Below are 21,916 nucleotides of genomic sequence, written 5' to 3' on the forward strand. Positions count from 1 at the left end.
ACTTGTTTGCTAGGCACTTTACAAGGTATAGAATACACCATGAACTGAGAAAATCATACAAAGCAAGACACAGGTCACCAGGATGTTCACAGCTGTGTCACAGAAATAAAGAATTCATTCTGGCTGCTGTTAAATTAGCTAGCGCCTGGACTTTTAAAATGTCTTCTACAATGACATATTTAATTGAAAGAACTTTGTAATTTCCTAACAAAAAAGGGTATCTTACAAAGGCAAAGTTACTCCTTGTTAATTATAGGCAAGTTCCCCTTTCAAGCTATTGTGTTTCAAGGGAAGCTTTTGCTATATAGTCTTCAAAAAGTTAAAGAGTGTAAGCCATAATTAATTTTAGTTTGCTCAAAATTCAGCATTATTAAAAACTTCATATGCCTATTTAGGAAACACATTCTCTTTGATTGGACTTTTAGGTGTTTTCCTTAATTACCTGCATATGTTTCCAAATCACTTAGCGGGAACAAGGTCTTCACATCACAGAGTGACAGTGACTAGACTAGTCTCAACATCTCTCCTCAATCTATAAAAAGATGCAACCATACCACCTTCTAGAAAGTAACACTTCTTTATTCAAATAGTCAAAGAAAGGGCTAAAATAGTCACGGTTATGCTATAATTGGAATGAAATACTTTTATGTGGGCTATATATTTTGATAAAAATAAAAGATCTTTGTACAAGGTGATTACAAGGACTTCAGTTTAATTTATAAAAGTAAATAATTTGACTTTAAAAAAGTTTAAATTGAGGCAAAACAGGAAAATACAAAAACACAATAGACCTATCAAAACTCCTAGAAATATTAATTACTAAATAAAGTTTACAGATATTTACAAAGCTAGCAAATGCAGTAACTCAAAACAGATTCAGATACTATATATAGTTGGACACACATTTATTCTGTGAGCTCGCAATAACTTCCAGAAATGTGCCCTGAAGCTCCACCTATGTATCATAGGCTGAATTAAAAAAAAAAATAACTTAAAAAAAAAAAAAAGCCATACAATGGAGTTCTTTGGAATTTAGCCATATATGGGTCTATGGACATGGCAGTGATACAACATGTATGCTTATATGCTTATAATGAACTAGGACCTATTTCTATAACACACACACACACACCACACCAAACTTTTTATGTGTCTTTGAGTTCTAAATTATGCAAACCTTTTTTGTAATTAAAAATTATTTTTAAAGAGTTTTATAAGATGAAATCCCAACCCTGAATATAAACAGAGGCAAACGGATTTAATCTTCCTCTGTATCTCTGACTCTGACTAAATGGCATAGTGGGCCATACTTTGGCTTTAAAGAATAGCAAAGAAAAGAAGAAAGAAGAAAGAAGAAAGAAGAAAGAAGAAAGAAGAAAAAAGAAAGAAGAAAGAGGAAGGAGGAGGAAGGAAGAAGGAAGGAAGGGAGGGAGGGAGGGAGGGAGGGAGGGAGGAAGGAAGGAAGGAAGGAAGGAAGGAAGGAAGGAAGGTAGGAAGGAAGGAAAGGAAGAAAGAAGGAAAGAGAGAGGGAGGAAGGGAGGGAGGGAGGGAAGAAGGAAGGAAGGAAGGAAGGAAGGAAGGAAAGAAAGAAAGAAAGAAAGAAAGAAAGAAAGAAAGAAAGAAAGAAAGAAAGAGAGAGAGAGAGAAAGAAAAAGAAAGAAAGAAAGAAAGAAAGAAAGAAAGAAAGAAAGAAAGAAAGAAAGAAAGAAAGAAAGAAAGAAAGAAAGAAAGAGGAAAAAAGGGGGGCTGGGGAAAATGTGTTACTTGCTGCCAGGTGTAGTATTAGCAGGTTTAAGCAGAATTGACAGATACCACCCCACTGAAACCAGAGTGTCATGTAGAGCCGGCTGACCAGGTTCAGCCAGGAAAGATTCATGGAGACGGTGTGCAGAGCCAGGAAGTCTGCAAACACTAATTCAACAACATCAGAAGGATACAGATTGGAACTTTAAAGCCTACTTGACAAATTTTAACCTTTGATAAATTTGGGACAAATCTGGCATGAAAGAAAAATAATGGAAAAATGATTAGGGCCTACTAATTTGATCATAATAGGTTGTTTTTAATTAATTCTATTCAACAGTTTAACAAAACCATGAATACATAGTAAAATGGGAGAAAAAAGAAAAACACTTTTATCAGAAGAACACCAATTCAATAAATGTAGAATAAATAATGGAATTAGAAAGAACCATTTTCTGACATTCACTGTAGCTGCTAATTTGTGCAAGTATGTCAATGATTACGGAAATTTCTGGAGGGAAATCTGTCAAAGAGAAGGGCATTTACTAGGTGACCACTCAGACTTGTTATTAACTACAAAGGGTTGTTCCTTTATATTGAAGACATACTCATCTTCGAATTTTCAAAACCAGCTGACGATGTCGGGCAGTGGTAGCACATGCCTTAACCCCAGAGGCTGAGAGGCAGAGGCAGGTAGCTCTCTTAGTTCCAGGCCAACCTGGCCTACAGAGTAAGATCCAGAACAGTCAGGGTTACACAGAAAAACCCTGTCTAAAACAAACAAACAAAATAACCCAAGCTGACATTAAAGCCACCTATGTAACATAGTAAGAAACACACATCATCACCCACAAGGACCATTCTCCTTGTCAAACAAGTTACAATCTATCAACAGGGACAGTAAGACAAATCTAGAATACATGACATTTCCTGTGACAAGTGATCACATTCACTCCACAAAAAGTCCATGTTATAAAAAAAAAACAAAAAACAAACTATTAAAGAGACTTAACAACAAATATAACTATATGCATCTTGACTGAATCCTGTGTTGAAAAAAAGTTCTTATAAAACATATGGCAGCCGGGCGTGGTGGTGCACACCTTTCATCCCAGCTCTCGGGAGGCAGAGACAGACGGATTTCTGAGTTTGAGGCCAGCCTGGTCTACAAAGTGAGTTCCAGGACAGCCAGGACTATACAGAGAAACCCTGTCTTGAAAAAAAAAAATATGGAGACAGTAAAAAAATTTACATGTGGGCTATTGGAAGATTCGACTTAATGTATGCTGACTTTACATCTGATACTCATGTTGGTTGTGTAGAACACCTCATTCCTTAGAACAAATCCTGCAATATGCAAAACAGAAATTGCATATACAATCTTCAAATGGTTCAGCAAAGACATCAAATGTCAACTGATGAACTGAAGTGAAGAATATACACGTGTCAACCCGATTATTTTTTCAAGTATTCCTAGATTCAAAATCTGTCTGGCCAAATTGTTAGGATTAAATGAGAATGCCCAGTGTAACACTGCCATCCAGAAAGTGACAGACACGCTTGAGCCCCAATCCTAGCAATTACCTTTAGTCTTAGTTTAAGAGGTTAAATACACTAATCTACCACTACACTTGCTGAGGGCTAGTTCTAGCTCAGCCAGAGAGAGGTATTTAGATCATAGTCAGTTCTATTAATTTGTTGGATAGGGTTCCTAGATCCATTTTCAGATTGTGAACATGACCTATGCATAAAATACATCATGATTCTAAGGAATTTTGTTGTAGCTCTTCAGATGATCTCCAAACAGGATTTTATTAACACAGCCAATGTCTTGTATTCATCTCTACACCTAGTATTTTATTAGCTGTTTTTCTTTTTTTTTTTAATTTTTAATATTTTTATTACATATTTTCCTCAATTACATTTCCAATGCTATCCCAAAAGTCCCCCATAGCGCCCCCCACTTCCCTACCCACCCATTCCCATTCTTTTGGCCCTGGCATTCCCCTATATTGGGGCATACAAAGTTTGCAAGTCCAATGGGCCTCTCTTTCCATTGATGGCCGACTAGGTCATCTTTCGATACATATGCAGCTAAAGACAAGAGCTCCGGGGTTCTGGTTAGTACATCATGTTGTTCCAACAATAGGGTTGCAGATCCCTTTAGCTCCTTGGGTACTTTCTCTAGCTTCTCCATTGGGAGCCCTGTGATACATCCAATAGCTGACTGTGAGCATCCACTCCTGTGTTTGCTAGGCCCCGGCATCGTCTCACAAGAGACAGCTATATTTGGGTCCTTTCAGCAAAATCTTGCTAGTGTATGCAATGGTGTCAGCGTTTAGAAGCTGATTATGGGATGGATCCCTGGATACGGCAGTCTCTAGCTGGTCCATCCTTTCATCACAGCTACGAACTTTGTCTCTGTAACTCCTTCCCTGGGTGTTTTGTTCCCAATTCTAAGAAGGTGCACAGTGTCCACACTTTGGTCTTCATTCTTCTTGAGTTTCATGCGTTTAGCAAATTGTATCTTATATCTTGGGTATCCTAAGTTTTGGGCTAATATCCACTTATCAGTGAATACATATTGTGTGAGTTCTTTTGTGATTGTGTTACTTCACTCAAGATGATGCCCTCCAGGTCCATCCATTTGGCTAGGAATTTCATAAATTCATTCTTTTTAATAGCTGAGTAGTACTCCATTGTGTAAATGTACCATAATTTCTGTATCCATTCCTCTGTTGAGGGACATCTGGGTTCTTTCCAGCTTCTGGCTATTATAAATAGGGCTGCTATGAACATAGTGGAGCATGTGTCCTTTTTACCGGTTGGGACATCTTCTGGATATATGCCCAGGAGAGGTATTGCTGGATCCTCCGGTAGTGCTATGTCCAATTTTCTGAGGAACCGCCAGACTGATTTCCAGAGTGGTTGTACAAGCTTGCAATCCCACCAACAATGGAGGAGTGTTCCTCTTTCTCCACATCCTCGCCAGCATCTGCTGTCACCTGAATTTTTGATCTTAGCCATTCTGACTGGTGTGAGGTGGAATCTCAGGGTTGTTTTGATTTGCATTTCCCTGATGATTAAGGATGTTGAACATTTTTTCAGGTGTTTCTCTGCCATTCGGTATTCCTCAGGTGAGAATTCTTTGTTCAGTTCTGAGCCCCATTTTTTAATGGGGTTATTTGACTTTCTGGAGTCCACCTTCTTGAGTTCTTTATATATATTGGATATTAGACCCTTATCTGATTTAGAATAGGTGAAGATCCTTTCCCAATCTGTTGGTGGTTTTTTTGTCTTATTGATGGTGTCTTTAGCCTTGCAGAAGCTTTGTAGTTTCATGAGGTCCCACTTGTCAATTCTCAATCTTACAGCACAAGCCATTATTGTTCTATTCAGGAATTTTTCCCCTGTGCCCATATCTTCAAGGCTTTTCCCCACTTTCTCCTCTATAAGTTTCAGTGTCTCTGGTTTTATGTGAAGTTCCTTGATCCACTTAGACTTGACCTTAGTACAAGGAGATAGGAATGGATCGATTCGCATTCTTCTACATGTTAACAACCAGTTGTGCCAGCACCATTTGTTGAAAATGCTGTCTTTCTTCCACTGGATGTTTTTAGCTCCCTTGTCGAAGATCAAGTGACCGTAGGTGTGTGGGTTCATTTCTGGGTCTTCAATTCTATTCCATTGGTCTATTTGTCTGTCACTATACCAGTACCATGCAGTTTTTATCACAATTGCTCTGTAGTAGAGCTTTAGGTCTGGCATGGTGATTCCACCAGAGGTTCTTTTATCCTTGAGAAGAGTTTTTGCTATCCTAGGTTTTTTGTTATTCCAGATGAATTTGCAGATTGCACTTTCTAATTCGTTGAAGAATTGGTTTGGAATTTTGATGGGGATTGCATTGAATCTGTAGATTGCTTTTGGCAAGATAGCCATTTTTACAATGTTGATCCTGCCAATCCATGAGCATGGGAGATCTTTCCATCTTCTGAGATCTTCTATAATTTCTTTCTTCAGAGACTTGAAGTTTTTATTATACAGATCTTTCACTTCCTTAGTTAGAGTCACGCCAAGATATTTTATATTATTTGTGACTATTGAGAAGGGTGTTGTTTCCCTAATTTCTTTCTCAGCCTGTTTATTCTTTGTGTAGAGAAAGGCCATTGATTTGTTTGAGTTAATTTTATATCCAGCTACTTCACCGAAGCTGTTTATCAGGCTTAGGAGTTCTCTGGTGGAATTTTTATTATTTTATTAGCTGTTTTTCTAATGTTTATGCTTTTCCCATAATTTATAGAAAAGGAACTAGAGCAAAGGCAGCTGAAGAACTTTTGACAAAAATCATCATAAAATGCATGAAAAATGAAATGGCATTGGTAGTATCCTAATATTTCCTGCTCTGCTAACTTACTCTGAAGCTTCTAGAACACACTTTAATGTATCTTGTTCTGAGAAATTTATATACTACTCTTTGTTCAGTAAACTACATGTCAGTTTAACCTTTTAAAAATCACCATTTCCGGGCTGGAGCGATGGCTCAGTGGTTAAGAGCACTGACTGCTCTTCCAGAGGTACTGAGTTCAATTCCTAGCAACCACATGGTGGCTCACAACCATCTGTAATGGGATCCAATGTCCTCTTCTGGTGTGTCTGAAGACAGCTACAGTGTGCTCATATACATTAAATAAATAAATAAATCTTTTTTAAAAAATAATTTTCATACACAAATTATTTTAGTCAAATCTATTTCCTTACATAAAACAATTGACTTAAAAAAACCATATGAACAAATCTCTACTTCCTTACAATATGAATCCTAAAACGAAGCTCACAGGAGATGGGGTGGGAACTCAGCAAGCATGAGGCCCAGGTTCTGATCAAAAAGCAGGTGTGGTGGCCTGCCTACAACCCTAATGCATAGGAGATAGCGACAGAGCATCTAAGGAGCAAGCATGCCAGCCAGACTGGCAGAAAGGGCACACTCCAGGTTTACTCAAGGACCCACCCAGTCTCAATGTATAAGATGAAGATCAATTGAGAAGACACCTAAAATCTATCTCTGGGTTCCACATGCTTGCACATGCTTGTGTACCACCCCCCCCACACACACCAAACATATATCACTCACACTCCATATACATATATACACATACAAATAAAGTAAAATAGGACAAATACACTTTCACATTCAAAGGGCGATGCATTGTATACATTGACTGGTAAAAAGAATTACTCTAGTTTATAGCATTATTTTCTCTCAAACAGTACTTTTCTTTTTTAGTTTGTGCTGAAGTAGATTTACTTTACTAAAGCCTATCAAAACAGGTGGTGAACTCAGTATTAACTATTCTCTTTCATATATTGTCCATCTTCAAAAACTAGTAACTGTATTTGATGCTAAACTTGGTTAGCAAGCCATGGAGATCTTAACAGTCTGATACTCATAACACTTCATCCATTACTGAGTATTTTAGTGTTTGCAATTGTTCACTAACCAGACGTATTTTTTTTCTTTTGGCTACAGTTGCTGACATTACTTTTTAAATCCTATGTACTATAAATGGCTTAACAATGTAGTAGATATCTTTTACAAGCCCTCTTCTTGCATCATTTCCTTGGACATGTTTTACTAAACAGATTAGCAAAACATAAAACATGGCTTCTATTTTATTTGTTATTAGATTACTTCTAGACAAAACCCTCAAGTTATAAACTATTAACATGGAATTAAATTATTGCAACTATATTCCCAAATTGTTGGGTTGACTATGTTTGTTGCCTGCTGTTAATGATTTTTGGCCTAGATGTTTGAGGCTACATATTTAGCCTTGGCAAAAAATGTACAAATATAAACTATGTCTCTCTAATATTTTATCAATAGTCAATGTTGTCATACTGTTATTATCTGACATTCTGCATCGTATTCCATCAATTACAATAAAGACCTTAAATGAATGAAGCACATACTTACTATTCTAACACCAAAATGATTTCCGTTGCATTTTCGTAGACCTCATGCAGATTAATCACGTGGGGACAAGACCTGGCCAGCTCCAGCACAGCTATCTCATGCAGAATCTCTGCCCGGCAATCCTGTCCTCTTCTCCTCTTTTTCAGGAATTTGGCAGCATACTCCTGTCCAGTTGATTTTGATATACATTGTCTAACGACAGCAAATTTTCCTCTAGAAAGAAAGAATAGGGAAACTTCATAACTCCAACTTAGGTGAAGTCTTTCACATATCTGTGACATTAGGAAATTTTCTTTTTTGTACAAGCTGACACAAATAGTATATGCTCTTTTATTAAGTCTACAATGTTACTGCGTAAGTGTAGGCAATTATCATAGCAGAATAAACTATTGTTTTTACTATCAGTATAATATATTTCAGTGTATCTGATAATATCATCTGCTTAACAACTCTATGGCTCTAACAGATACACAAGGGATATGGATCCTATGGAGAGTATTCAAATGTATTTTGGGATCACGTAAGAAATTAAGGGTGATCAACAGTTTGCTATAAAGACACCCAGTAATGTCTATCATCTATCACGTCTATCATTTTAGGAAATTATATATGCTTTTATCTCTTTAATAGAAGTACTTAGCATCTTACCCAAACTTAAAAGCACAAAGATTATTTCTCCTGGTATATGCATGTATTATTATAAGCATTTAGTTTTACAAAGATATAAAGCTATTCTGAACCTAAGATATTCTAAGAACTAACAAACTATTGATTTGCATACTCCAAAAAGAGGCAACATGCCCTTAGACAGGGAGGTTTACATTTAATTCCAGAGGGTTTTCAGATTGAAGCCTATCATAAACCTGCTAGGCTCTAGTCTAACAGATCCCAATTTAATAACTAAGAATAAACCGCATTCTAGTTTCTGGTACTAACTTGGGTACAAGTAAATCTCCAGAAACTGGTATTTTAACTCCATTGCTGCAGCTACTCTCAGAAATATACTTCTAAACATAGATGGTCAGCTGATAGCAGGGTCAACCATTTAACCCAAGTGATTTAACCCCGTGTGTGGGAGTTAGGAAAAGAAATAGCTTGCCTGGATTTTATTTGTTACTCACAAGAACCAGAACAACAGTTTACTCCTCATAATACCTCAAAAATCAGTGTCAATCTAAAACATGTAGCTAATAATCAAAAATAAAGTATACAATCTATAATATGAAGCCTACATACCTCAATGAAATAAACTGCCTATACAAACCTGATCCTTTACTGTTCAGTGCCAAGAATTTCTAGCTTTCTTGTCTCACAACTATGGAACAATTTCTCCCCTTAAAATGGATCTGTTTATTAAGTTTAACACCTACCAAATCTTACTTAGATATAGAAGCAAAAACTTGTCTAAAACAGAAAAGGGAGTTGAGGTTTTAGGAAAACCCTCACCTTGTAAAATTTAGGAACCAAGCTAGGAAACCAAGGACATTACATATCTGAAAGACAGGGCATTTACAGTTGTGATGCCGTCACTACTCTCCAGTTACCTGATGGTATCTATGAACTAGAATTGCTTCAAAAACAAGTAGCAAGATTAACAAGTTGCATCTATTTTTACCTCACTATTTCAGCTTCCTAAGACTCTCTTAAACTACTTTTATATTCATGAACTCAGGACAAAGTTGACCAAATGTCATGGATGATGGTTCTTTTGACAGTGTTCACTGCTGAGGGAACACTCTATGAGGACAGGGAACGTGTCTAATCTAATTAATCAAATCTATTAAAAAATCTATATTTAGCTAACACATAATATCACCTGAAATGCTTCTGAGCAAATGCTAGAGTCTGAATATCTACTATAATACCACACATTGTGCTGTTTTAAAATCCACATTTGCTGCTGCTGCTGCCTCCTCTTCTTCCTCCTCCTCCTCTCCCTTCTTCCTCCTCTTCCTCCTCCTCTTCCTCTTCCTCTTCTGTCTCCCCCTCCCCACTTCTCCTCCTCTTCTTCTTCATCATCTTCTTCTTTCTTTGGTTTTTTGAGACTGTAGCTCTGGCCATCCTGGACCAAGCTGGCCTCCCACTCAGAGATCCACAGTTGCCTCTGCCTCCAGAGTGCTGGGACTAAATAAAGGTGTGCACCACCACTGCCTGGCTCACATTTGCATTTTTAAACATTTGAGAAAGTTACATCAACATATTTATACAATTACATATGCATATATTCGTATAAATACTGTGAAGCAAGGTAAATATTTTACCATTATTATCAGAGGCTTTAGGCGAAAAAAACAAGTATCTACTTTATATTCTTAGATGCCAGTTGTAGTTTAAGACGTCTAACAGTAATCTTTAAAATATGTTCCTATACCAAATTGAAGAGAAATCGTCAGGAATGTAAAACCTTAATAATAACATAAAGGGCAAGGCTGACTAGATTTCCCAGCAATGAAAAAGGTCTAGCCGTTACCCACGGCATTCTAAAACACACAATAAAACACCAAGGGATGGGGAGGGTAAGCCACAAAGGAAGCTGACGTTTTATTTCTGAATCTGCCTCACCCTTCTAACCACAAGGCTGTGAAACTTTGCCTCAGCTGGGGGAGGGGTGGAAAAAACTTACCCAACATGGTAAAAAACAGGAACAATGCAGTTTAGTGAAAAATGAACTTAGACTTACGTTATATATTTCCCTTTGTGTTGCTTAAAGGACATTTAAATTTAATTTTTAAACACAGCTGGTATGGACAGATAACTTGTAGTTTTCTATATGCTAGAATTATGTTTCTAAATTACAAAATATGCAAACCTCCCAGAGGAAAGAAAAGAGTGAACCCCGACTTCACTTCATCAGACATGCACACTAAGACTGGTTAAGCGCTTCACAGATTTTTAACATTTATGGAAGGCTTTAAAAATTAGAATTTTTAATTGCCAATGTTGAAAATTAAATGTAACAATTTTTGTCACATGAGTCACTAGCCCAAAGCAATTTAAAGATGTGATTTAAGTCTCTTCCATGAAGCTATCTGATTCTGGGACACTAGGAATCTGACTTCTGTTTTAACCATAACCTATAACGAGCTTTTGCTTTAAAATGTTTAAAAGCAAACTTACTCCAGTTCAGGCTGCTTCCTTATGACATCACTTCACCTGTAGACAATTTAAAGTTAACAGTGGCCCCACGCAAGTCCTCTACAAAGTTAAAGGAAAAAAGCTCTCTTTAGCCTCTATGCCTATTATTTTGAAGTTAACCTAATAAAGTTACTCATCCAAATAGTAACCTAGAAAACCAGGTAAGAATGCTCAAGTCTCTGTCTAAGTATCTGTTCAGAGCAATTTCCAATTGCTTTACAATAAAAGGCAACTTGAACATATTTAGTCTATCTTCTCAACTAAGTAAAAGGAGATAATACTCAACAAGATCACTGATCACAAATTTTGATCCAGAGCAAAGGAAGCTCAAGTAACTAGCTTAGTCAGAATAATATGATGCTATATGACACAGACTGGGCATCCCTAGTAATAAAAATGGATAAGAAGAAAGGGGGACAAAGAGGAAAGAGAGAGGAACAAAATGTGGAAGGAGACACACGGGCATCTAATGGCTTCAGCAGTCTTCTCACAAAGTAAGACTGTGAGCAATACTGTGTCTAATACTAGGCCCTTCATTTTAACAGAAAAAATCAAAAGCAGAAAGTGTCCCAGAAGAGGATAATTGAACAAAGGAAGTCCGTCTGGATACTGTGCCACATGATACGTACTTAGGGAAACTAATGATGTCCAGCTTTGTTTAAATATTTGAAAGACTGTCAAGTATATATTGAATGTAGCTACCAAAAGGAAACCATGTCTATTTATGAAGGAGAGATTAGTAGAGCAAGAAGCAAAATATTCTATGTCTGTGAGATGGTTTCATCTCTATGTTATGAAAAAGGGGCTTTATGAAACATCTGAAAAAAGGAGAAAGGCCAGGACTTGCCTCTACCTAAAACATAAAAGACACAAGCAAAGAATTACCTTTCCTAGTCCAGGCAACTTGAGATTCCACACTGAGATCAGACTGGTTTTTTAGTCTACCCATCAATAGAAAACACTTTGTAAACCACTGTAGCATAAGCCAAACATTTACCTCCATATAAACACATGTACACAAAAAACCAATATGACCTAACTCTTTATAACCATGCTTACTTTAAACCTAAGAAGACACACAACAGACGAGTGACTTGGCACAGGTTCCTAGTACACACTAAAAAGTTACTGTAGTACTCAACGTCAAGGGCATGCTTGGCATAAGAAGTGCATACTTGATTAAGCCAAGAATTTAGACAGGCTTCTACTAATACAGAAGACCAATTCTTTGTAATATAAAACTGTGATATTAGACATGGGTTAAATATTCTTAATTTATGAGGGTATGTACATATGGAAGTATCTCTTTCTATTTTAGACAGACACAGTAGCTAGGAATGGAAAAATCAAAATGTATTGAACCAAAACATATAACACTGTATTAGCCCTTTACAAATATTAAGTAATTTAACCCTAAAAAATCTACATAAATAAATACAATTATCCTTATCTCTTTTTCAGATGGCAGTAAGAGGTGTTATAATTTAACTGAAGTCACATAGGTAATCAATGGCAGAGCCCAGATGAGGACTTGGCAGCCTGAGCTGTCCCTTCCCATTCACAGACGCAGAAGCAAAAAGAAATGAGATCTGGAGCTAGGTGAGATATTTGATATGAACTCCTCCACAGATTTAATTTTCTGTTCAGCTAAGAAAATAGAGATGAAAGCTTTTCTTTCTAATCACTGATAACAGTTCTAAGTTTTATAACAAATAAAACACTGAATTTAGCCAGCACACATATCAAAGATATCAAAGTTTCCTTACCTCCCAAGTTCTTTTGGGGTAAGTATATAGAAATTATTAAAATTCTCTGTTTTCATCGGCGTTTGAGGGGTTGTAGTTAGCAAGCCTGAGACACTTCGGCAATCAAATCTCCTCCGAGACATGTTGATGACTGCCAGACCTGCTTCTCTAGGCACTGACTTTTACCTAGTTAAAAGAAGAGACAGGAAGAGAGAAGATGGAACTTAAATGTAACTGAAAAAAAGAGACATTATCTCAGGCAGGATGTGCATTACTTACACAGCTCCAAATATAGTATTAAGATAGAACAACATAGATATGCTGATTTCAGGAGCTTATTCTATTCACAAGCGGAAAACGCCAGAAGCACACATAGACATAAATTGAATGGTAACTAAGCACAGCTACTGACTTTATTTAAAAAGAAACTGCTATAAAAATAGTGAGAAATGGTTATGATGCAGGTGGAAGGAGGTATCATTAGTATTGACCGTGAATTGCTATTCTTTAAACCCATGGCTTCCACACACCTGTGGAATTTAATATAGTAATGTAATGAACATTTGTTTTAACTTAACATGTCCACAAACTTGGTGGCAAATTCACATTTTGTGCATTATATTTCTGTCCCACATAAATCAAGAAATAGAACTTGCTCATGGATTGGCTACTTTCCAAAACTAAATCTAGAACCACCCCCCTAGACCTTAACAGTTCTACCCTTGGCACAACCCAGTGCTGAAAACTCTATTTTGCTGGGTCAATGACTGATCATAAATAAATTACCAACCCAGAGTCAAATCCATAGCTGAAGTTCATAGTCTGAAACTTTTGGTACTTTTAGTATCAAATTACTATTTGATATTAACCAAATCTGTGTAATTATGGTAGACTCTCAGCCACGTCTGTCTATGAAAGATCAGGAGTTATTCTGCTAGGACTCTACCATAATAACCCTCTAGTGTCTGTTCCTCTTGCTACATCACCCTCCTCACCTCCTGCTGAGAGCAACTGTTTTTTGTTTGTTTTTTAAAACTTTGCTACATTCAATTGCCAACTAGTATCTTCTACTTAGGAAACAGGCAGTGTTTTCTGTCCTATATTTTGTTTGTTTTTCAAATTTGTAAATTATTTCTATATAACCTTTGGTCCTGAGGCAAAACACTTCTCTAGGTAGCTGGGGATACATCTCTTGGAGTCTGAGAATACCAATGCTGGGAGGCGGGGGAAAGAATTGAGCTGAAATGCTCCTGGGTGTGAATTCCATTTACTGTTCATTACAGCCATGAGGCCATATACAGAGTTTTAAGTTCCCTACTGTATCAGCCTGGTTTCTGTTACTATATTGAAATTCCCAGGGTAGGCTATTAATAAAGAAATTGTGCTTATTTTGGCTCACAGTTCTGGAAGGACAAGGACAAGGAGCCTCAAATGATGGTGGCCTTCTTGCTGGAGAATATCACAATATCACATGACAAGAGACAAGGAGTATGTGCACATGTCTGGTTCCTTACCATCCTTTCATAAAGCCACTAGGATGCTTCATCAACACAGGGATTCTAACCTAAGTACCTTAACTAATCCTAATCACTTCCCAGTGGCTTGAACCACAGACTTGAGGTCCTTATGCTCTTAACAGCTCACAAAGGCTGGATGTGGTGGCACATACACCTATAAATTCCAAGATCCAGAAAGCTAAAGCAATCTGAAGACTTAAGGCAGGACTGCTAAGAGTGTGAGGCCAGCCTGAAATACAGAATGCATACGAGATCTGCCAGGACTACATAGCAAAGCACCTCAAAATGGGAATTCAACACAAGTCTGGAGGACAAAATATATTCAAATCCTAACAGCTACTATTATAGGCCAAACTACATCTTCCTTCTATCTGTTAGGTGAAATATTAAACCCAGTACCTCACAATGTAACTTCTTTTTCAGATAAGGGCTTTTAAGGTGGTGACTAAGTTAAAAAGAGACCATTAAGGTAGGGCCCTAATCCACTATGACTGGTGTTCTTATAAGAAAAGAGACATAGAAACACATGAAAGACATGTGAAAACACTGGCAACAAATAGCCAAACATTGTCAACAGCTGTCTGTATGTTTTTAAAGGTCTCAGTATGCAGTTCAGTCCTAGAACTCTGTGTAATCCAGACTGACCTTGACCTAGTTATAATCCTTATCTCCCGAGCGAGCGCTAGGATTATAGGCCTATAGCATCACCCTGTGTTCCGTTAACTTTTCATACCTTCTTAGTTCTGAAGACTCTGTTACTAAAATTATTAAATAACATTTTTAATATGTCATATAGTATTGTCTGAAAAATCAATATGAATATCGATTCCTACATTCAGTCAGTTAGGAAAAGCCTCTTCTGCACCACCTTTGGATTTTAGAATTTTGTACCTACACTTCTGATTACACTTGCACTATTCTCATTTCTACAAATAGAAGGGACAGGCCTAATCACTGATGCAACTGGGCTATCTTCCCAACAATTTTCATCAACAAATAACACTGTAATTGATCAGAGACAAGTTCATGAGTCTTAATTTTTCTTTCATATAGATTTTAGGTGCTAGGATGTTTACCTCTTAGAGAAACTGGAACTAGTAAACATTTTATAAATAAGCATTTTCTACTCTCAATTTTCAAGAGACAATATGATCCTTTTTGGCATCAAATATTTATTTTTAATTAAGTATGATTTATACATTTAAAAACATTCCAAGAACCTGTTGAGTGTATAAACTCTAAAATCCAACATATTAACATACTCAAGAAAGTTGTACTTTCAAAGATTAACTCATTAAATATGAAAGTAAAGACATAAAAGTTTATAAGCAATATGATAAATCAGAGGGTAGACTATAAAAGCCAACAGAAGATTGGAAAATTACAGCAAAATATTAGCAGTAGTCATCCCCAGTGAGATTATGGTAATTAGAATTTCTTATTATTAGCGTATCTAACCTTAAAACATTATGCTTCAATAGTCAATAAAAACAGCTGTGATTGCTGTCATGTCATCTCCTGAGGCTAAATACTTTAAACCTAACTAATATGATATACAATAAAATGACTGATAAAAGCCGGGCGTGGTGGCGCACTCCTTTAATCCTAGCACTCGGGAGGCAGAGGCAGGTGGATTTCTGAGTTCGAGGCCAGCCTGGTCTACAAAGTGAGTTCCAGGACAGCCAGGGCTGCACAGAGAAACCCTGTCTCGAAAAACCAAAAAAAAAAAAAAAAAAGACTGATAAAGTCTTCCTTATGATAGGAAATGGCTGTGAATATGTGGCCAGAAAAATGCAACCGCTTTTTCTTTGCAAGAGCAAAGGTGTCAGTCTATATACGTTACTTTGCAGAATTTACTTTGCCTGAAGTTCAAGAGCCATCATTTAGATTTTTCAAGGCCTCAAATTTTTCTTTGCAGTATGTAGTAGCAGTATGTTATGTAGGTCAGATCTCATGCAGAGACCATGTACAACTTCAGGCTATATACTGTTAAAATCATTACATTGTTTACAGTTACATAGAAAAATAGCTAAAATAGAAAAATCCCTAGCATTTTTTAAAATAAACTTAGCTTTAACTCATTACAATAAGCAGAAACTTTAAAATACTTTTCTCAGGGGACATATTGGAAGAGAATGTAAGAGCTGGAGGACAGGGAGGAGCGCTATGAAATGCTGTCCTTTAGGCAAGACTTGACCTTGCACATACCAGCTCACAGCTGCTGTGGTTACCTGAGGAGATCAAACCCTTAAACATTCCAGCATGGAGAGGAGGAGCTCCCATGGCCCCACCCCTACCTGAGAAGCTCTAAGTAGTTGATGACTGTTAGAGAGCAGGGAGTGTGTGGCCTCTGATAGATTCACATGTGGATGACCTCACTAGTACATATGAGCAGCACTATGCGGACTCTGTGTGGTTAAATAAACGAGGGCAAGAAGTTAGGAGGGAAATGTGATAGAGTTCTAAGAAAAGACAGAAGGAGAGAGTAGGCAGTGAATATGATTAAGGTACATTGCATGCATGTGTGAAATTTTCAAAGAAGTATGTATGTATGTATGTATGTATGTCGTGAATGTTGAGAAAAGCCCAGATTTGTACTAGGACCTTCCACAAGAGTCTAAAATGTGATATACAGGTATATTAATTAGAATTAAGTTTGGCAAAGCCTGTTATTTAGTTATATGGAGAGAAAAGGAACTTTAAAAAAAAAAAAAGTTAGTGAAATCCATAATGATAGTCTTATCCAGTTCTTACTTATCAGCTCATTAGAGGGCTTTCCTTGGGGTGTTAGCATGTATTAACGTCATACCCTAACAAATTCTCTAACACTCATATGAACTGATGGCTATTATTATGGATGAATATACCACGGGTATTTGTATGACAATAGATGTATCCAAAAACAATGTTGAGCAATTGCAAATTTTTCAAATATATTTAAATACAAAAATGAGTTTTGATGTTACAACTCATTTCAATATGGCTCTGCATCTCCAAAATACAAACTTTGCCTTAAAAGAAGACATTTCAAGAAAAGTAACCTTAGGCACATCTACCTGCTGCTAATATACCTGCATCAGAAGCTGTTTAAGGATCCATACAGCTTTCTTGTTTGCCTTTATCTATTTACTACACTTAAATGAATTGTCAGTCTAGGTATTTTCTCAATTCTCCTCCTCTGGTCAATTTTCTATATAATGAAGCCCAAATGTCACCTCTGTCTACCAAAGTCTTTACAAACGGGTTGCCTGTCATTTAAGATACATGAGGGCTAACAGTCAGTTCCCTGTCTCTCCTTGTATGCCTTAAAATTACTACTAATTCTCTTGCTTCTAATAAACAATCTGCCGATCTTCTCTTCTATAATTCACAGTTATAACCAATTCTAAACAAGAATATAACTTATTCTAAATTCACAAATTACAAATGTATCTTACTTAATTTGAAATTGCTTCATATTTTATCAGATTATACCAATAAAAATCTCTTAAGGAACTTACTGAGTTTGCGTTTGTAAACAATTATAGACACACTGGTAGAAGGCATAAATGCATGACAGAAGAAACAAGATTTCAATCTTACACTCGTATATGCCATACCTTTTCCAATTTTTTCATTAATTCCTATTATTACAATAAGAATTCAGATATGGATCAATAAAGGAAGGAAGAGAACGACATCTTACATTTGATCTGTACCTTTGAATGGAAGCGCAAGTATGATCGCTAACTAAATAAGCATCTTTCTAAATCTCTAGGAGCGCCATTCAAAAGTTATTCGTTTCGAGGTTATCAAATGAGAAGGCTTATGAAAGTAGAAATTACAGAATGCAATACAGAAAGCATTTAGAAGTAAGTTGTCTGCTTTGATTCCTTTACTAGCCCCAGAAACTAAAACTTGAAATCCTTTGTAGCATGGTACACAAAGACCCCAGAAGCTGAGTACACACCAGCTTCATTTCCTGCCACAAGTCAGTCTCATGTTTTACCTCCACTTCTGTGCTTTGCCTCTCTGCCTGAAACATCCTTTCTACCTTTCCTTAAATGGCTACTTCTTATTCATGCTCCGCCCCAGGAAGCCTTGCCTCAAACCCACAGGTTGACTTAAATGTCTTTTCTTTATGCTTCAAACACAAGAACTCTGGACATACAAATTAACCTGAAAATTTAACATTAGAGTGCAATCATATTTTCTGTCTAAAGGACAATAACCTTTTACTTGAGCTTAAGCAACTCAGAATGGTGTACCTAGTAAGAATTAAGAACTGATTGAACAAAATGCTATAAATGATAAGGTACATCTAAAGGGATTAAGCTGAACTGAGATTCATCTTGAAATTGCAGTATCGAAGCTTTCAAAACAGTCTCTGCTTACTTCAGTAGTTGGTTAAATAAGAAATATTTAAAACTGCTCGTACAGAATTTCTTTTTAAAAACAAGGAAGCCACATAACTCAGAAATGCGAATAAAATTATTTTATCATCTATTATAATGTAAGATTTAAAAACAAAAAACAAAAACCATTTAGTCTGCTCTAACTGTTCCAGACTAGGCGACCACTTGTTTTCATGTAAATATTTATGTTAGCTAAGAACATCCTGAAAGCCACATACTTGTCCTATCCATAGACCTTCATGAAGTAAATGTGAATGCATATGGCTGCCAAGCAACTTCTCTCTGCTACATGGGCCCCAACAAGACTGAGCTGTGTCTAGGAAACAGATAAACTGAAGGTTTACTTATCTAGCATCTATAAGAAATAAGAACTTTCTGTGCGTTCAAGGATGTGTTTTAGTTGGCCAGGGACTGGAAGACAGCATTCGTGTTGACAGATGATTTCTATGTTCTATGTACTCTACTCACAGCACTGTACTGTTATGTTTGTTTTTAAACACTGAACAGCAAGCAAAATCCAGTAATTTAATTCCCTGAAAATTACAATGGGAAGCCAACTGACTCTAGTCCAACCACTAGAGTATAGATTACGGCGGGGTTACGTCCCAGGCAAGGAACCTCAGCCTGACACTGGGCCAAGACAGTAAGGCCTGATGCCATCCCCACCCACCTTCAGAAAAAGAAATAGATCCTGTAATTGTGAAGTAGGATGAGAAGATGTTGAAAAACGGAAATAATGGCGAGCCAACGATTTACACAGAGCTCATCACTCATCAGATGGAAAATTGGATGTCTGTTGTAAAATAAACTACCGTACCCTTTACTAATAGCACCTCTGTGAAATAATGTTTGTTCAGTAACTGTTGCAATGTAAACTGGAATCTAATTCTTAAAGGGTTAAAAAACAACTACCATTTTACAATTAAAATTTCTCAATGCTTAAAGTACATCCTCTTTTGCACTAGTTGGAAAAAGCAAAGTGATCAATCAAAATATATCATGTATAAATATAAATTCAAAAAAGGGGTTCATTTACATGCACAAGATAATTGAAAAGAATATTTCTCTGCCTTGAACTCAGTTCAAAAACACATCCTTTTCAAAATAGTCTGGTATAGATAATATAAACTATGTATAGTTGCATATATAGCTCTTTTGGCAGAGTACCAACCTGCATGCACAAGGCATAGGTTCAGTGCCCAACAGTGCCATATAAATAGACAAATAATCAAAATTGAGCTGGTAGTGCGGGCCTTTAATTTCAGAACTCAGAAGGCAGAGCCAGGCAGATCTCTTGAGTTCAAAGCCAGCTAAGTCTATACAGTGAGACCCTGTCTCAAAAGACAAAAATCCTTTAAAACTGGTAAGCAAGACTCAAGTGTAGAGCAAATGTCAAGATGCAGGAGGTAAGAATTTTAGACACAGGAAATAAGCATTATAATATATCATATCTTGAGAAATTTAGTTTTAAACTGAGTCTCTAAAAAACTGGGAGATTTTTGACACAGAAATTCTTCCTTATAATTGTCAAGCAGCTACAAAACAAAGCAATGAAAGCATGGTTATACGTTCACTTAACACCAATGACAAACTGTTCACTGTCAATACAAACTGAAAAATGAAATTAGAAGTGTCTGCCATTAAATGCCTACATTGTCTATAGACGTTAATTTAGATATAGATGGTAGACTGTTAATTTATGAAGTTTCTACTAAAATGCCACTTCTACCTTAACCAAAATGTAATTTTTTTCTTAATATTTTATTACATGCAAGTTTAGAGGTCAGAGGACAAGCTGTAAGTGTAGGTTTTCTCTTTCTATCATGTAGGCCCTGGGGATAAGGACATTTGAGTTGGTGTCAAGAACCTTTCCCAGCAGAGCCATCTCCTGAAACTAAATTCTTACTTTAAAAAAAAAAAAGAATTCCAAGAAAAACTATTTACATGCACAAGATAATTGAAAAAAAAATTTGAAATCACAGAAATATTACTTTTCTAACTTCAAAAAAATTTTGAAATCACAGAAATATTACTTTTCTAACTTAAGCATACTGTCATGTAAGTAAATTTACTTTAATAGTAAACCTTCATTCCAGAAAATTATCTAAAATGTATGTGTATCTCAAAAAAACCCAATTACTTGAATTATTAAAACTACCAAAAAAATTAAATTAATATCAAAAAGATTAGAAGAAAAGACAGGTCTAAAATTTGGTCACGATTTCCATGGACTGGTGTTTTTTAATATACACAATTTTAAGGCACTGTGATTCAATTTTTATGAAGTTGTTGAAAACCATTTCTGGGCATCTCACTATGAAGACTCTACCAATAAGAAAGGAGTTTATATCTCTCTGTAATAAAACTGTGCTCCTGGAGTTCAAAATTCCATGTTACATATGCCTCCACTTGCCTCATTACCTCTGCAGACCTTGCTGCTCAAGGCACAGCCTCTCTCCCAGTCTGGAACACTTAAAAAGTCCACACGGTATCAAACCTGCCGGCAAGGTTCGGTGTTATCGGTGCCATGGATGTAAACATGACGTCAGCCAAACCCTCAGTGAATGTCACACTGCGAGCTAATGATTATGATTGAAATTACTAGGCTTTCAGAAGTATTTCTTAATTCCAACTTGCAAGCCGAAGCCAGCGCTTCTCTAGTCCCAGCACAGCCACTGCCACTAGCCACCAGCCGGCCGTGAAGTTTCTTTCAACTTTGTCTCCACTCATCTATATCCCGAGAGTGAAGCCAAATTAAGCGCTTTTCCCACGGTAAGGCCGAGTCAGGATAAAGATCCAGGCCGTGGCCATGATGTGGCTGTCTAGTCTGACAAGTACAGAAGAATTCCCACTGCTTTAAAGCCAAAAAGTCACGGAAACAGCTGTGGCTCCCTATGCCGGGACTGACAGCGGCCCACGCGATGACCGCAAAGCTTCTCCCGGGCTGCTGGCCGGACGCGTCCACCCGCCCCGACGTGAAGGCGTCCCGCGCCCACAGCACGCGAGCCCGGGAGCCACCCGGAGGACCACGTCGAGACGCCGCGGAGGCTATCGGGCATGGCCGCGCTCAGGGTCGCCGGCTCTGGCCTTCGGGCTCGCCGCAGGGTCCCGGCGCCCCCACACCGACCGCTCGGCCGCAGCTCCGCGCCGCCGCGGGTTCTGCCCTCCCTCCGACGGGGCCACGGCTACACGGGCTCACCTCGCACTCTTCCCCACAACGGCTGGTCGCCGTCAGCCAGGCCCCTGTGAGGCGACTCCGGGCGGCGACAGCACAGACGCTGACCGACGCTTCTTACAGTTGAGGTTTGAAAAGTGCAGCCGCGTCTGGGACACTGTACTTCGTTAGACTCCGCCCTCTGCTGCCCAAGAGCCAATCGGAGCGATTATGGAGGGTGGGGTTGTCACGTG

The 21,916-nt window shown here is 37.5% G+C and overlaps 1 protein-coding gene across 1 annotated transcript in view; it reads right to left on the reverse strand.

Annotated features, from left to right (window-relative positions):
• Positions 1 to 21,825, reverse strand: part of Stk17b (serine/threonine kinase 17b) — a 33,193-nt gene extending 11,368 nt beyond the window's left edge. The window contains exons 1-3 of the mRNA XM_021159643.3: positions 21,708 to 21,825; positions 12,619 to 12,783; positions 7,718 to 7,930 (exon numbers count right to left, since the gene is read on the reverse strand). Of these exons, the coding sequence (XP_021015302.1) occupies positions 7,718 to 7,930; positions 12,619 to 12,740 (335 nt within the window). The 5' untranslated portion in view covers positions 12,741 to 12,783; positions 21,708 to 21,825. The remainder of the gene's footprint in view (positions 1 to 7,717; positions 7,931 to 12,618; positions 12,784 to 21,707) is intronic.
• Between the last annotated feature and the right edge of the window lie 91 nt (positions 21,826 to 21,916).

Source organism: Mus caroli, unplaced genomic scaffold (genome assembly GCF_978045245.1).
Source record: "Mus caroli unplaced genomic scaffold, Mus_caroli_1 scaffold_1, whole genome shotgun sequence".
NCBI lineage: Eukaryota > Metazoa > Chordata > Mammalia > Rodentia > Muridae > Mus > Mus caroli.